The sequence below is a fragment of the Trifolium pratense genome, linkage group LG6, assembly GCF_020283565.1.
Source record: "Trifolium pratense cultivar HEN17-A07 linkage group LG6, ARS_RC_1.1, whole genome shotgun sequence".
In the NCBI taxonomy this organism is placed as follows: Eukaryota; Viridiplantae; Streptophyta; class Magnoliopsida; order Fabales; family Fabaceae; genus Trifolium; species Trifolium pratense.
The window spans coordinates 23793693-23812090 of record NC_060064.1 but is presented as its reverse complement, the minus strand read 5'-3'; the positions used below and the strand labels follow the sequence as shown (position 1 = coordinate 23812090).

Below are 18398 nucleotides of genomic sequence, written 5' to 3'. Positions count from 1 at the left end.
TACTATTCAATATTTGAACGAATACAAATTTAACAATATACACAGTTGGGTTGAAAATTTGTATTATATAGATCGTTCAGTAAAATTTTAAATAAATCTAGAATAATTTAATGTTATTAAGACTTATCAAAATTAATCTATAAAAAAAAGACCTATCAAAATTACGCACTCTATTCTACCACTTGGCTGGCTGACGCTTTTGTTAATTAACTTGAAACAAATTATATATAACGTAATTTTGAAAAGAAAATATATATATATCTATATACCTATTAAAAAATGAAAATTTGGGGACGGGTCGTGGCCCTCCCCAGCCCATAGGGAGCTCCGCCCCTGCCAGCACTAGACGGTCCAATTAAGTTGTCCTTAGTAGGAAGTTTGTTAAGAAAAAATCTCCAAACTAAAAAGAGATATATTTATAGAGGAACTAAGTTATTTCAAATAATCGTCTTAAACAGCAAGGAATTTGTCTGAGTTAACAATTGATCAACATCATTAACGGAGTGTCCTTTATCGACATCAAGACACCATTCTCATTTATCTTGAGTGCGTACTTACATAATAAAATTATCCAACACCAAACAACACTCTACCACCATTTCATCCTCCCAAAAAATTTACCTTTGTCTATAATGTGCCACCCTTCACCACGACTCTCTCACTCCAAAGTAAACATATTAGTCACCGAAATATTCTTATTTAAGGACAACTCAAATAACCTTATAAATTTATCACACAAAAGCTCTTCCAAATCACACTTATCATTCCAAAAAAGAATATTTACCTTATTACCTACGACTCTCCTAATATTATCGTCAAACCAACCTCCTACAGTTAATTATTATTTTTTTAATTTAATTTAACAAAATTTATAATATCTATATTTTTATATAAAAATATACTAAATTTTAATGTAACATTTTTCTTCTAATTATATAAAAATATACTTTTAGTGATAAAAAATTATTCAACTTAACTATATACAGATAGATAGAGATAGTACAAGAAATAACATCACAAATGGGTTCTATGGTGTAGTGGTTAGCACTCTGGACTTTGAATCCAGCGACCTGGGTTCGACTCCCGGTAGGACCTATTATATTTTTTTTTCTGCATTTTTTAGTTTTACTCTTTAGTTTTGTAAATTCCAAAAGTTTTAAAAAGAAAATAAAGAAATATAATTAATTCCACATAATCCATATCTTTTGTGCTTCATCAATCTTTAAAGCTAGGAATGAGGTAAGTATGTATGTGTAAAAAAAATCTCTGTTTTGCTTTTACATTTATGGGTTTTCTTATATAGAGGTGACAACATGGTGTTTGATGAAATGCTCCAATGAAGTGAGGTTTATATAATTCTTGATATGTAGGATAATGGATTTATATTTTTTATTTCATATTGTTAATAAGATTGCATTATGACAAAAAAAAAAAAAAAGTGATAATCAAACTTTGATGCAGGGTGTTATTATGAGAAAATTGGAGCAGTGTAAACTTTTTTATGCTTTTATAGTAGATGCTGGATCACTTTGAAATACCTTCATTGGTATTGCTACTAATCAAGCTTTAACTGTGTATAGGATATGGATATGGTTAAGGGTAGTCTTAGTTATATAGGTTTGGAGATGTGATTTTAGGGTCAAAATTAGTAGGTTATGGAAAAATCAGTTAATTGGTTGGGTTAGCCAACCAAATTGCGAGCATCGCAATTAATTGTCTCATAACGTGCACAACACAATCACTGTAGTAGGGAAAAAACATCAGATGATGTTGAATTGAATTCGAATGCTAAGGCTTGTTAAAATCTTGCTAGCCTCTTACAAAGCTTTTAGCTGCACAATTTAGTTAACTAGAAGATCCACCCGTACGGTGCACGAGTCTAATTAGCGATAAAATAAAATATGATAATTTCAAAAATAAAATGTACACGAAAAAAGTTGATTAACATTGAGACGGTTGCTTGTTAATGACTATTTAGTTAACTATATATTAGTTTTTTTTTTCCTAATATAATGTGTATATAATAGTATGGGTATTATTATGAATCAGTATTACCAAAAATAACCGCCGACAATTTTTTTTTCTTCTAAATATCAATATTACCAAAAATAGCGTTGACACTGTTTGTGTATTATGAATGAGTTTGGGTATGGAGTATAAGTTTTAATTTAATTATATAATCATTCATTCCTATCATTATTACCAATTATACCTCTAAAGTTTTTGTTGTCCTCATCGATCAATGAGTACTTGATTGCATTTTTTTATCATATATTTGAATTACTGATTTTATTTTTATTGTATTATATTTATATTATATTATTATATTATATCTCTTATATTCTATTATATTTACATTATATTATATCTCTTACTTGATTGCATTTTTTTATCAGATATTTGAATTACTGATTATATTATATTATATTTATATTATATTATATCTCTTATTTTTGTTATCATATTTTTATTACAAAACTATGTAAAAATAATAAATTAAACTTAGAACACAATAGCAGATCTATAAAACGACACTAAAATTTTAAACTTAGATTTTTATTATATATTTTTGAGCTAGTATTTGTTGTAAAAAGAAAGAGATAATAAAAAGAGATGATAAAAGATTTTTATTATATATGTTTTATATTGATGTGTTGTAAAAATCAAATAATGATAGAGATAAAAAATTAAAAATGGATGGATATGATTTATTTAGTTTAAATGGTTGAGATTAGAAGAAGAGATGAGGGGACCACATTTAGTGTAATGCTTGCTTTTTGGAACAAGGTTAGAATATAAGAGATTCATTGTGACAATAAGAGTAAAAAGATAGCTTTAAGACCATATTTACCAAGCATACCTCTTGTATTTACATTCTAAATACGATACAATTATTTTGTCGAGATTGAAACAATTCCCTCAAATACAAACTTTATAAATGTTATTACTTAACGATAAATTAGTACACTTGCTAATTTAAGAAAACCGAACCACATCGCAATATCTAAAACCAAACCGTTAAGCTATATATATACTCGTCCGTCCGACTTTAGGTTGTAGATTTGGCGACTTTAGGTTCTTCCTTCTTCTTTTTCGTTCCCTTGTTCTGAATTCACCATCTTGATTGAGTGATGTGTGCATTTTTTTTTTTCTATTCCAACTCGTCGACTCGCTCTCTCTCTTTACCAACGCGCCAGATATTCTTCCATTGTTCAAGGTATTCTTCTGTTTTGTATGTTATTTGCTTCTAGAGAGATATTCGTTTATTTTTTATTTTAAAGGAACCTTGCCAGCCAGCAAGCAAGTCTCTAAGAAGGGAGAGAAGAAGCCAGGTAGGTAACTCATGTCGTTAAACAAGTCGTCTTTTTTGCTGTATGCATTTATTTGGTCATTGTTGGTTTCTTATTTGATCAGCACAACCATACCAAGGATCGGGGTTAAAACTAGTACAAGAGGCAAGAAAATTTACATTTCTAGGGAGGACATTGATTCAAAACCCTACCTTCATGCTCGATGGGATAACTGCTCAGGCAAGTTTTTCTTCAAGTCTCAACAATGTTTCACAAATTTAGTTTCTATGTTCATGCATATTTTAATTCTTTAGTATCAATGTCTCTTAACCTGCAGGAAGTTGTGGCAGCCTGTGATAAAGACATGGAAAAACTAACTTCTTTTATCATCATTGCGGTGCACAAGAATGACCGGATATTGTTTTATCATAGTTAAAGGCAAGGCAGCATTCATCAGCTACACCTCTTGAAATACAAAGATTACATTTTCATTTCAATTATCTGATCGTCTTTCTCACCAAGTGCTTTGGATTTCTTCAATGACTTCAGCTCATCAATCAACTGAATCAAGCTATCGTAAGAGTGTCCGCCTTTTTCTATAGTCCTTTTGGCAGCATCACCGATCTTTTTTGCTCTCATCCTCATTTCTTTGCTCTCTTTGCTGCTTCCCATCAAAATCCCCACAGTCTTCAGTATCTCTTCTCTTCTCACCGATGCCTCTTCACCAATGTCAAACCAAAACTTGTTTACTATCGTTCCAACTGGGACACCTATCTTCAAAACATCGACTCAGCAAACATTGGCCATGTGGTCATTGGCAAATCCGCATTCAAGCTTTCGAGAATCGAGTTCCAACCACAGTGAGTCACAATTCCTCCCGTTGAAGGGTGATCCAATATCAGAAGTTGTGGTGCCCAGTTCCATATGATGTACCCCTTTTTGCTTTCTTTCATTCTTTCCTCTTCTCCATCTTCATCTTTTACCTTTTCTCTAACAACCCAAATGAAATTATGACCTGTATTTTCAAGTCCATAAGCTAGTTCAACAATCTGTTGATGAGAAAGCCTGGTAAGGCTTCCAAAACTTACATACAGGACAGACTCATTTGGCTTAGAATTAAGCCAATTTATCAATTCTGACTCTTTTCCAATGTTGTGTCCCCTATTGGGCTTTTCCTCATCATCTTTGTTAATCCATGTTGAAACAGGTCCTACACTCCAAGATTGTATTCCCATTGTAGTTTTACTAAGTTTCTCATAATCACTTTCAAGTTCATGAAAACTATTGTATAATATTCCATAGCTTCTTTTCTCTGATTGAAATATTGGTTCAAAATAGGTTGCAACAGAAATGTTAGTCCTTAACCAATCAGGAATCTGCAGAGGGTTCATCTCAATGATATGAGGCAAACCCGGAATTGTGAACTTCTGTGTATCAGAAACTAAATTATCATGAGGTTTATACTTTCTGATAAAATGAGAAGCACGATTGGAGAAGTAGCTTGTGCTGGAATAGTAAATTCTTGGAATGCCAAGTTTTGCAGCTGAATCCACAGTCCAAGGATACATCATATCAGTGACTATACAATCTGGTCGAAGTTCTTGAAACAGAACCTCGATTGTATCCTGGAGCATCCATAATCCGTGGCCGATTTTACCACGTATTTCTGTTGAATTTGCATCTTTGATGTTTTCAACACTATCAGGGAGACCAATTTGAGCTGATGGAATAACCTGAATTGAAGTCAGTGTCTATGAATTTTTGGAATGTTGAAGCATTTGCATGTGTAGTGATGTTAGTAACATTAACACCATGCTTTGCAAATAGCCTTGCTGTGTCTATCATAGGAAGCATATGGCCAGGAGCTGCAAATGGAACAAATATTACATGAAGTTGGTTATGGGATTGTTGAAATTCCATTGTTATTGCTTCTGAAATCTATGAGATGGATGTTTGCGTCTGTTACTTGGTGTGAGTGGATATTGTAAGAAATGTCGGTCGTGCCTTTTCATTGATATAATCAGTCCTGTCTACATCAAACATATCTCCTAAAGATTCTCACACAATAATGAGTAATACTTTACGAGGTGAGATGAAAAGTTCAACTGGTTAAACTAGTTGAGTTAAGGGTTAAGAAGTTTCAGATCCAAGGTTCGAGTTCTGACAATGAGAAACATTAACATAACATTATAATATACTAAATGAGTGTCACTTCTGACATCAAGTGGTGAGGCCTTAGTAATTGGAGTGAGACCGCGAGGTAAGTAAAGTCTAACTAAGAAATTGTTTCATCCAAGTATCGAACTTTTGAGAACTTGAGTTGGGGGGTCTGCGGCAAATACTTGAACAAGAAGATGTGCACATAAATTTCAAAGTTGTGTGAACACACTAAGCTTTAGGTTTGATTCGCCCCCACCAGTTTATGCTAACCGGCGAATTCCCTTCAGTATACTTTGGAAACCATGATATAAATTGCACACATATCAAGAATATCGATTAACAATAGTTTACCGAATAAAGTTCCTTCATTAACTCTTTTGCACTAGCAAGAAGATGTGCTCATAAATTTCAAAATTGTGTGAACACAATAAGCTTTAAGTTCGATTCTCCCCCACCAGTTTATGCTAACCGGCGAAATCCCTACAATATACTTTGGAAAACATGATATGAATTACACACTCATATCAAGCATATCGATCAACAATAGTTTACCGAATAAAGTTCCTTCATTGACTCTCATGCACTAGCAAAATGAAGTAATGATTTAGAAATACTGAACGATCCGTTCTTTGATGAAACTCATTAACCACTTGAGTTGACTTACTTGCTTAGTTGATACTCCCTCCGTCCCAAATTATAAGAGAATTTTTTTTTTTTTTTTATCCCAAATTATAAGGGAAAAACCATTTTCAATAATGTTTTTTCCTTAATCTCATAAAATTAAATGCAAATTGCATTTAATTTTCTCTCTCTCTTTTCTCAATAAACAACGACCAATAAAAAAATTAAAAATGGGAGTATTGCAGTAAAAAAAAATTGGGGGTAGTGGGAGAAAAAAATCACAAAACTACTCTCATTTAATTAAATTAAATTGTAAAGAAGTGGAATTGTAACCAAAAATAAAGAAGTGGAATTGTATTCTACTCAAATCGTTTTTTCTTACGTAACTAGTACGTTTAACCCGTGTGCATCACGAGGTAATATATGGATATATTAAATAATTTTCTTTTCTTAAAAATAAATAATAAATTTAAAACATTTTTTTGGAAAAAAAAAATTAAATAAGAGAAACGTTTTATTTTTAGCATGTAAAGAAGAATTGTAGGATATAAAAAGTTATATCAATAGTTTAGAACATATAATTATAAATAATTTGCATAACATTTGAAATATACATATTTATTGGTTGAGCTCTATTTTTTTTTTCTCAATAAGCTCTGGTGTGAAGCAAGAAACATAGAATTACACATATATACTCTTCCAAAAAAATTATTTAATCATTCAAAACACAAAATAAAACGAAGTGGATTAAAATGTAAAGAGAAAAATAGATTGCAAATGATAATTGATGAAGTAATGTTGAGAAGTGGAGCAATTTTGGTGATAAGCTATTGTGTGAAATCTTTGGATTATTATGTTGATGTTTGAATGGTTTTTGTGATCTTTTGAGATTAATGAAAATCTTGGTTAATCCATTAAAGAACAACTTGAAGTATGATCTATCTTCCTTCCTTTGATGCATATTTGCTACATAAAATCCTTTTCTTCAACTAAGTTACTTGGAGAGAGCAAATCACCTTTTCACAGATAAAACTCAACATTATGAATCAAACATCCCTCTTTTAAAAATTGAGGTACAATAGAATGACACAAAAGTTGTCCTAATTGAGTCTAAATTAAGATCTATGGACTGTGGCACACAAGAATGAGTTGAAAAATATCAATAAAAGCTTGATAAGAAAAAAATACACAAGAAATGCCTTTAACTCACAATTTTGCAACAAATAAATGTACATGTGCTATGTATTTGTAAACCTGATGATGGAACCAAACTTCTATGCTCGCTTATCGTCTTGATATGCTGTTAATCTGCAGTTCATACACTATATATATATATATCACCTTCGTAAAATGATTTAGTGTGCTCTGAACACATCATGTGAAACTCAAGAAAGTTAACTGCTTGAAGAAAAATCGTCTTCACTTAGAAGAGATACGGAGGAGTATACCCTTGGCCCATTTGCTGATGTTTGACTATCTTGTGACAGAAACTCGGAGGATTTGAGACTTGCATGTTGACCGCTGTCCCTCCGATTGATTACTGTCGTTTGGATCGGAGTTTTTCCTTCAAGCATGCTCACTACCGATGACATCGATGGCCTAAGAGTGGGAGATGTGTTTGTGCATAAGAATGCCACATTAAGCATTCTCATGGCTTCCTTTGTGGAGTACCTTGAGCCAAGAAGACTTGGATCCACTAACTCCAAAATGTTTCCTTGCTCTTGAAGATCACAGGCCTTCAACAACGCGTGCAAATAGGAAGTAGAAAATAAGCCAAACCATAAATATAACAAATAAGAAATAAAGAGGATAAGTTTGGTGTTATGAGACTGATTAATCATAAACTCACAAAGTAAAAAAGGAAGTTCAAACATACCCAATCCAGAAGATATGAAAACTCCTCCATTGGATTAAAATTTGTATTGCTTTTTCCGCTAACAATCTCTAAAGCTACAACTCCAAAGCTATATACATCTGCCTTATCAGTCAAGTAACCTCGCATAGCATATTCTGGAGCCATGTATCCACTATTGAGAAACAGTGAAACATAAGTGATTACAAAATATGCTGTATAATTTTATTTTTAACGCTAATAATAAAATAATAGCTATTTTTTAACGTTGTAGTGGCAAGTACTAACACTGTTCCTGCTATCCGTGTACTGATATGGGTATTCCCATCTTCATCAAGCTTAGCTAAACCAAAGTCAGAGATTTTGGCATTCAAATCCTTGTCAAGTAATACATTAGAAGCCTTAATATCCCTGTGTACTATTTTCAACGCTGATTCTTCATGAAGAAATGCTAATCCCTTTGCTATGCCAAGACAAATCTTCATTCTTGCAGGCCAATCCAAGTGCAGCTTCTGTTCTGGACGACCTATCCGAAATGAAAAGATTTTTAGTTACATCTTGATTTTGAAGTAGAAAACACACACACATTCACAAGGTATTATTGTTTACGAGGCACTCACCAAAAAGTGCGCGCGCAAGACAATTATTTTCCATGTATTCATATACCAGCAGCAACTGCTTTCCTTCAATGCAACAGCCATAGAGCTTAACAAGATTTGGATGCTGTAAAGCAGATATCATTCCGATTTCATTAACAAATTCACGGTTCCCTTGATGTGATTTGGAGGAGAGTTGCTTAACAGCAATGACATCATCATCTGACAGAATACCCTACATTAAGCCGTGGCCATGTTTTGAATATAAATTAGTGAAGATAACTTGCAAGATTGCACGTTTCATTAGCAGAAAACTTTTCTTAGAATAGATACAGGTTTTGTGGGATAAGTAGCATGATTTATCCATAGTTACCTTGTATACCGGTCCAAATCCCCCTTCACCAATCTTATTTGCAGGGTCAAAGTCATTAGTGGCTATTTTAATTTGTCTTAAGCTGAAATAACCAGTTTTGAGATCAAGAAGTTCTGCAACAGGAAGATTTACAATTAAATCACCATTCAGATTTTTAAAAATTGGTAAGAAAAGAATTACAAAAAGGCAAATTAGAAAGGAAAATAGTGAACCATACAAATTTCTAGGAGAAAAAAGTTGTGTTTACCACAATATTGAATCCAAATCAGTTTTTTCTTTAAATTTGTCCGCATTTTGTATCCATAGTTCCATACGGTAATTTTTATGCCTCCGGCATACAAATCATGTTTGTTCCTTATTTTATATTTTGGACTAGAATCTTACCTTTCTCTCTTACATATTTTCTGCCAAGCAAACCCATCTTCCAAAGGGTAACCAATATCAATATGACAAGGATACATGATGCGGCTACAATTCCAACAATAACTCCAGCAGACAACCCTTTTGAATGATTTTTGAAGTCTACATCAAAGTTGAAATGCTTATAGAACATGTCTTAGCATGGTAGTTGATAGAAAGATGATAAGGAAAAAAAAACTTACTTGGTGTTACTGTGATAGCAGATATAAGAGGTCCATATACACCTCTGACAGGAATCGCATTGGTTCCTTTCCCTGCCCAGTATAAGTGAATTTCCAACGTGTTGTCGTTGACTTCGACATCAAATTCCTTAGTGATGCCCTTTCCAACTCCACCAGCTTCTTCCATAATGTTAAAATCTTTCAAATATTTAAAACCCTGTGATGATGTAGCACTTTACGTTTATACCTTCAGTTTAGGACATTTAGCTTCTTCAAATACCAGATACTTTCTCCGTTCTTAAATATAAGCTAGTATTTGGTATTTCGAGGTAGTACAAAATATAACAAACAATCAAAATAATGAAACAAATTATTTTGATTCAGTACTCACTTGAATTGAAACATCAAATATGCGTCTTCCAAGACTGCTAAAAGTTTTGTCGTCTGAAAACATTATCTCAGCAAAATGGAGATTCACTTTATAACTTCCCTTCTCCATACAAAGGCCATAGTATTTAAGTGACATAGGTGAAAGCCGTGCGGTATTATAGTATTCTGAGCCATTAATATTCAAAGAATATGTATTTGATGCCATATAATTTGCGTTAACAATTCCCATATACACTCCCGTGCTGCTATAAGCCCATTGTCCTTCATTTCTAACAACAAAATTTGAAACGCGATCTGTTTGCAGATCGCCAAAATAGTGATTTCCATCATAATCCTTTTGAGGTCCTCCGCAATTTATGAACAATGAATTATCTTCAAAAACAAAGTGAAAGATCTAATCACAATTAACACCAGAAAGAAACTATCACACATGTTCCAATTGTTTACTAGATAAGATCAAAACTCACACTGAGGTTTTCCTGCGCAAGGAAGGTTCCTCTTCAAACAAAATGTTCTACAAGATTATGTTAGTTAGTTTCAATGGATTATTCAATTCAATTGTGATAAGCCAAGTGTAGAAATATGGAAAGAACTTACGAAGGTGTAGTGACCGATGAAGACGATTGGCTTGAAGCCAAGTTCCTTTTCAGCAAGAGTAACTAGTTAGCATAATAACATTGACACGAATGAAATGCTTATATAGTATTGTAAGACAAAGAGAACCTTACAGATTCAACTGTTGGCAGCCAGTTGCAGAAGACTTTGTAAAATTGTTGTAAGATAAATCTCTGAAATAAACCACGTCGTTAGATTGAATTTTAATTTCTTCATAAGTAACGCAATTACTACTTGAGATAAATCACAAGAGAGAAAACTAAACCAAATATATGGTGTAATTCTGCAATGCTAAATTCCTAGTGACAAGTTTAAATTATGCAATTGGTGAAAGTATAGTAAATGAAATATGCTAACATGTTAATTTTGAAGTTCAGTATCCAGTCTTGAATCGGTCCACTTAAAGAGTTATTCGTCAGAAACCTGCATCCATACAGAAAAGTTAAATCAATAAGAAAACATAGCAAATTTTCAAGATATATATATCCTCTTGGCTGATCTTCTGGTTAGTTAAGGGATTAATGTTCACTTACATGTAATCAAGGTTTTTTAAGCCCTGAATTGAATTTGGGATTGAACCGGTCAACATATTGAAGCTTAGATCTCTGCGAAGTAAATTTACTATAATGTTAAGTAACGGTCTTATGAATCATTACACATATGAAATACCTCAAATTCCATAATTTGACTCACAAAGTAACTAAACTTTCCATTTCACCAATGTAATCAGGAATAGGGCCTGTGATTAAGCAATTTCTCAATTCCCTGAGTCATAAACATAACTACATTAAGAGCCGAAATGAATCATATTGTTCTTGACAAAATAGCTAAAAATGTTTTCAACTTACAAGAGTTGCAAGTTTTTGAAATCCTTTAGATTAGGAAATGTCATAGCTGATCCTGTCAAATCAGATATTCTCCTGATACAAAGAAATTTTTCATCGGTGAGAAGGAAATATTCCACCCATTGAAGATTTTATCCCACAACAATTGTACAATATATGCACAACCAATCACATGTGTGAATTTAGAAGTAGTTATGATTAAAGTCAAACATTTTTAATGATCTGACGATTATGATTGATTGATAGTGTAAAGTTTTTTAAAAATGCATAAGTACTCACAACTCCGTCAAAAGTTTCAACTCAGATATGGTGGAGGGAATAGGACCTTCCATAGATGTTCCCTGCATGTTCCTATCAAAACATAAAATTTCATCAGAAAATAGGAACGATATTAAGCATAATGTAAAATCTTATTCTGAAAATTCTCCAGCAAGAAAAACACAGGTCATCGATGAATCAAAATGTATGTATACTAACAATCTGTCAAGTTTGGTCCAGTTCCCAATAAAACTAGGTATCTGTCCAGATAAACTGCTTCCATCTATCGTACTGCAGAAAATGCAAAGAAAGTTTTCAAAATTTAAAAGATACATACATATATAAGAGAAACATTTGTATCAGTTCATAATAATATCACTAATAATATCACTCACAAATCAGTGAGATTCTTTAGTTTGCCAAATGATTCTGGTATTATCCCTGTAAAATTATTTGAAGAAAGAAGCCTGCATATTCATTTAAAAAGATTATTAGCTATGCACAGAAAAAGCACTTTTGAAATAATTGATTAAGATTTGTTATGTGTTTCAAACTGAAAATAGAAGAAGAAAAAAACAGTCTTACAGTGTCTTCAACTTGCTCAAATTTCCAAGACTAGGAGGAAGTGGTCCACCTAGTTGATTATTTTCCAAGACCCTGTGAGTATGTAAACAAACATTATCATAATAATAAGTATTAAATCTGTTATATGTAACATTTTTTAATATAACATCAAAATTAATTTTGTCTAACACTTACAGATCCTCCAAGCTAACAATATCACCAATTTCTGTGGGAATTGGACCACTTAATCCGTTTCCCGAAAGTGACCTGAATCATAGTAACAGTAGTACATTGATCATTTGAAACACAAAAACATGGTAAATAATAAAAGCCACTTAGGTAAAGTTTAAAATGCTTCTTATTCTCAAGGAAAGTTTTTATTCCGGACTGGGCCAAGGCCCATCCGTGAGCTAGACCGGGTTACCCGAACTACACTTAACAGGTTGGACCATACAACGGACTCGCCCTAAAATGCACGTAATTACTGCTTGCTGGGACACGTGAACCGACAGATTCTGCCGCCTAGCTATCAGCTAACACCTTTTCACAGTTCAAGTGTCCAAGAGAAGGTTCTAGGTTTCTCTAAACCCTAGTTCTCTTCAACATAAACCTGCATTATGGGTTAGGTTATGTATGTCTTATGTGTGTGCAGGTACTGCCCCTCCTTCACAACGCCGTACAACCACCAATGGTCATAAACCAACGACCGACTACAATCTATCAGCTAGATCTCATGTCCGGAGTGGATCAGTTTCCAAGTTAGCAAATTATCAATATAAAACAATTTAACTGGTTAACCACTTAAGCTAAGTTTTAAATCTGTTATTCTTCTAACAAAATTAAAAGAAAGTATTTTAATCTGAATTTCGCAATAGCCATAAAATTGAAAGTTCTTGACTTATGCATAAATAGAATCACAAAATACGCACGGAGCAAAGGTAATGACAAACTTACAAAACAACTAGAGAATTGCTAGCAAAAGTCGTCGGAATTGAGCCATTGAGATAGTTACGAGAGAGATCACTGCATATGAAATAGAAACTTCAATCACTCATTAGCAGATGAATGTTAAAACGAAACAATAAGCAATCATACTTATGGTATATATTGGCATATTGCTATCTATCACAATGCTCTTTTCGGCACACTTAATTTACCAATGTGCATTTTATGCAGTTAGCTGTAAATGACAACATTTTCTACGACAATAATGAAACGAGAAATTTATGAACACGCAAAGGAAAAGATGAAGGAAACAGAATATAAAAAAACCACTTACAGTACTTTCAATTGAGTAAGGTTTCCAAATTCACTAGGCATAACTCCAGCTATATTTTGGCCCTTTAGAAATCTGTCATAGCAAAGATGATATTAGTATCCCGTAACAAAAACTAGTTAAATAAAATTACAAAGGGAAAATTTAAAAAAATTCAGTTAACTTAATATAAGATAGAAAATGGGAAATGTTAAAAGAAATTTTGAGCTATAACAAATGGTTTTAAGCTTGTTTGGATCGACTTATTTGAATTTATTTACCGACATAAATTTTGTGAGACTACTTCTGAGAGCTTATGAAAAGATTATACGAAATGGGAACTGAACTTAGGTATTCAACTTTAACTTAAATTCAATAATCACTAGAACACAATTTTTTTTCACCAGTATCCACTCACTAAACCGCCTAATCTGGTTCGGGAGTAAGTTCTTGGATCAAGTGGTTTCAGCCCCTCCCGAGTCTCGATCGCAGTTGCGGGAATTGAACTGTGGTCTCCTTACCAAGTTCAGCATCAATGGACTAACGATTGGTTGGAACACAACTTATTGATTTAAAGAAAAAGTTTACAATACCCTAGCTACATAATATCAATTGAAACAGTAACAAAATAGAAAGAAAAAAACGTACATGCTAGTAACATGACAAACGGTGTTATTTTGGAAATTGCAATTGCATGAGACATTCCTGACGATGTCATTCTCAGTATTAAGATTGTCATTACTGAAGCCTCCATCATCAACGCAGGAACGTTCTGTGACTTTCCATTGCACGTTCTTTAGTTTATCTGATATTGCTTGTAGTGATTTTACTGCAACATACACAAATCAATTACTTTAGGTAGTTAGTTACACCACTACATGCATTTCAACTATGTAAATTCTTCCAAGTTAGACTCTAAAGCATTAGCTTTATTAGCTTTAAAGCATTACTTTAGGTAGTTAGTTACACCACTACATGCATTTCAACATTTTACATAGAATATGAATTCAGTTAATAGATTTTTTTATGAATTAAAAGTATAATGAGATCAAAGATAATAAAAAATATGTCAATTAGGATGAATTCAGTTAATAGATAAAAAATACTATAAAATGCTTTTTATTTTTATTTTTTGGGCGCTCCAAATTATCATGTGGTATATAATATTTATATTAATGTACCAAAAAAAACTTAGCTCAGAACAATGGTGAATTATTTAATACACATCTTATTTGAATATGTACTATTTACATCGTTGAGGTGAATAATTCTAATAGATTCATTAATAGTGTTTATGTTTATTAAAAATCTTAATATATATATATATACGTTGGAGTGTTATGGTTTAGCATGGTCGGTGATTAAAATTAATAAAAACTTTAACAATTATCGAAAATATTCTTTGCAGGTAGAAATTTATAACTTATATAGATATAGATAAAATTGGAAAATTAATACGTAGATCGGGAAACATAAAGAATTTAATTTATATGCATCATTAGTGTAAAGTTATTTTACACATGCATTCAATAATATACTAATACATTATGTATGGTATTTAAGAATACATGATGTGTCACATTTATTAAATGATGTGACAACACATTATTGAATATATGTGTAAAGAATCTTTTGCATAACAATTAAACTCAAAAGTAAAATGACAGTGGTAATGAAATTGAGAGTAAAAATAAAGTTGACACTCATCAAAAGAATTCAATTATTTATATAGTTATCTTTGTACTTTCGGTTGGTCAAAGTCATTTGTGGTGGGCAAGCAAAAAGATGATGGAGAGAGGAAGAAAAAAGATGAAAAGGAGGGAGAAAGAAAAATATAAGGCAGTTTTAGCATTTTTTTTTAAATAATTTTTGTAGTGTATTATTTTTTCTTATAAAAATTAATTTAAATAGCTTCTTTAAAAATGACGTTTTAGGTATTTTATTATTTTCTTACAAATTTTATTAGATGATAAAATTTTAAAAAATTTCTAAAATAAGAAATTATTTTAAATAGCTTATCATAAAAAATAACTTTTTATAGATTTATTTTTTAAAAAAATGTTATTTTTATTAAACTAAAATTTCTAACATGAATATTTAAATTACTGAATGTCAAAATCACTCTTTTAATTTATAAAATGATGAATTTATAATATCTTTTACTATTTTTGTTTTAAGTTATTGTAAAAATCTTTTTTAAAAATAAAAAGAAAAATCTCTTTTTTAAAAACTAAAGCAATTTTTTTGGTATACGAAAACAAATTTCAACAAAAAATCCATTCGATACTCACCATTTCTATAATTTTTGTTGCAACATAAAAATACTATTATATTTTATAAGATTGCATTAAATCTTGAATTCTCATAATTAATTTGTCGTTGTTTTTCATATCGTCACCAAATATCACATCATTACATTATTTTTTTTGACTTTGGGTGTTGTTTATTGGTGGCTCATATTAAATTTGCACCCTCTATTTGTTTTATTATATATATCTCATTTTAGTTTATTCAAAAAAAAAAAATTACACCATCTTTTTTAGTTGAGATGTGATGTGACACATTTGTGAAAACTGAAGCAACTATAATTTGCATGAGAGTGGTTTTCTCCTCAATTATTATACAAAGCTTTCAATCATCTCCCAACCTGATTACTTACAATCTAAGAAATACTTTCTCTGTGATATTTTATAAGCAATTTATCCTTTTAAATTTATTGCATAATTAATATATCTAAATTCAGATACATTAACTATGAAATAAACTTAAAAATATAAAATTTGCTTATAAATTATCACGGATAGAGTAGATGATCAAACCATTTGACTTTTACTAAACCCATGAATATTTTAGGGTGTATATAGTTGGAATGTGACCTAATTAGCATATATATAATAATATCTTTAAATTAACATACACGTATGTGTAGTATTAAATTAATTAACATGCATGCATTTTGTTTTATAAAATTATTAACTAAGATAACAAAGCTGAAATTAGTTAGGATCAATAATTAGGGCAGGTAATGACCATTATCAAGTTGTTAATTGTATTGTCAATTTATCAACACTACTGTACTAAATAATAGAAATGAGTAACAGCCAAAACCCATGAATAATTAATAGCGGTCAGATTCGAGTTTGACATCACCATGCATTCTCTAGCCTCTCCAAATTTGACTTATGAAAATAAAGAAAACGTTTCTAGAAAAACTTCCCAATTAGCCATCATTTACAAATTATTCGGGAAAAGTTGACTTCGACATCTAAGTGAATTATTTTTGTTTTCAATTTTTTTTATAATTTAATAGTTTAAAAAAATGTTATTTTTAAAACACAAATTCTGAAAATAAAATTATATTTTTCGTTCGTAATTTATATTTTTGGAACATTTATTTTGTTAAACAGTCTAGTAATAAAAATGTCTGATATTAAAGTGAATAAATAAATAATTTCATATTTAAATTTTAACCCATAATAAGATGTATCAATCAATCGGAGTTATGCTCAAGGAGATAACAAGAAGTTATTTTTTTTAATATAAACATGTCTGGCCCAAAGGAAACCATCTCACATGGGATTGGTGATGAAAATAAACAATAATGGTTTTTCCAAAATAATAATAATAATAATAATAATTTATCATAATAATTTTACAGGATATATAACAAAGAAGGTAGCTCATGCAGAGAGAGGATTTTGTCCAAAAATTTAGGAAATATATATATATAAAAAATTAAGAAAGAATAAAAGAATAAACTAGCTAATCCTATCTGCAGAGAGGAATTTAGTAGAACATTTTCAACGTAGATTTACACTAATCTCATCTTCAATTTTAAAATTTTCTCGTATCCAAATATATGTGTTTTATTATATTCGCCTTAGATTTAAAATTCATAACTACAAAATCGAATTTGGATAAAAAGGAATATTTTTGGTCCTGTATTATAACTTTGAAGTATGATTTGAGAAACCATGCTTTAAAAAGTTTTTCATGGTAGTTTTTGTTGTATTATAACTTCGTGAACTACAAACATTATGATCGAAGAAAAATCCTCAAACTAAGAAGCCGTGTAGAAACCGACTCCATAGTAGTTTTTGTTATTGTCTCAATCTCTAGTAATTGGGCTACCCTCTATTTAATCTAATTTAATTTCTTCACTATAGTATAAAGTAGCATTGAATTGAATCATAACTAACAAAAAATGAATGGTACGTACCTTCATCTTGTGGAATGAGTTGACCATTGGATCCAAATTCTTGAAGAAAGCAATTCAAAGCCAAAAAACATGACAAAATTAAAATATTAATATTCACTAATTCTGAGCCTGACATTGTGGACAACATTTTCATTTATCTCAAAGCTAGCTTCATCGATTTTGTCTTTCACACACAACACTCTATGATTTATGAGACAACAAGCAGAATAACATGGAGAATCCAAGCAATAATAGGTTTTGTCTTTTTGGTTGTGTTAATTTGTTGAAGGAAATTTTAAATGAAGTGGAAGTAGAAAGATAAAAATTGTCTGACCAAAGATGGAAAGAAGAAAAAGAGTTCAACTCAAAGATATAATAAGAAAGAACAAAGGTAAAGGATATATATGTAATGCTAGATTATGCGAAAAGACCAATCTCACCCTAGCTTCATTAATTTTGGGACTCATTCAACAAAAATAAAAACATTAAAAACATGTGCTGTGAAAGCCAAAAACGGACCCCCCACAACTGCAATCGTAAGAGAGCTGAAACCATTTGATGTCAGAACCGACTCCGAATGAGATTAAACTGGTTATGAAAGCCAAAAAAAAAATAGGCTTAAATGCAGTTTTACCCCCCATGTTTTGAAAAATGCGGAATTTTACCCTCTATTTTATAATTTGTTGGATTTTGCCCCCCACAAAAATTCTGCACAAAATTTGCTTCTGAGCCTCAAGTTCAAAGCTTCGCACAGAACTCAATTTGGATCACTAATTCACCAAACTGGTGACGAAACGACC

General features: G+C 31.3%; 1 protein-coding gene, 1 non-coding gene and 1 pseudogene across 2 annotated transcripts; 1 reads left to right on the top strand and 2 right to left on the bottom strand.

The window, feature by feature from the left end:
• Positions 1-1023: 1023 nt before the first annotated feature.
• On the top strand, positions 1024-1095 carry TRNAQ-UUG. The gene has a single exon. It is a non-coding gene; the product is annotated as a tRNA-Gln (tRNA).
• A 2579-nt stretch (positions 1096-3674) lies between these two features.
• LOC123892520 lies at positions 3675-5210 on the bottom strand (annotated as a pseudogene).
• A 1428-nt stretch (positions 5211-6638) lies between these two features.
• LOC123889466 (probable LRR receptor-like serine/threonine-protein kinase At1g53430) lies at positions 6639-17975 on the bottom strand. The gene is made up of 24 exons (XM_045938809.1): positions 17620-17975; positions 14049-14229; positions 13425-13496; positions 13100-13168; positions 12341-12412; positions 12167-12238; positions 11977-12048; positions 11801-11872; positions 11603-11674; positions 11327-11398; positions 11172-11243; positions 11012-11083; positions 10836-10901; positions 10592-10651; positions 10461-10505; positions 10331-10377; positions 9865-10235; positions 9495-9690; positions 9277-9414; positions 8893-9005; positions 8544-8754; positions 8212-8449; positions 7948-8098; positions 6639-7807 (listed from the first exon to the last, which is right to left on the bottom strand). The coding sequence occupies exons 1-24, from the start codon at positions 17750-17752 to the stop codon at positions 7466-7468; spliced, it is 3009 nt and encodes a 1002-aa protein (XP_045794765.1). The 5' UTR covers positions 17753-17975; the 3' UTR covers positions 6639-7465.
• Positions 17976-18398: the final 423 nt, after the last annotated feature.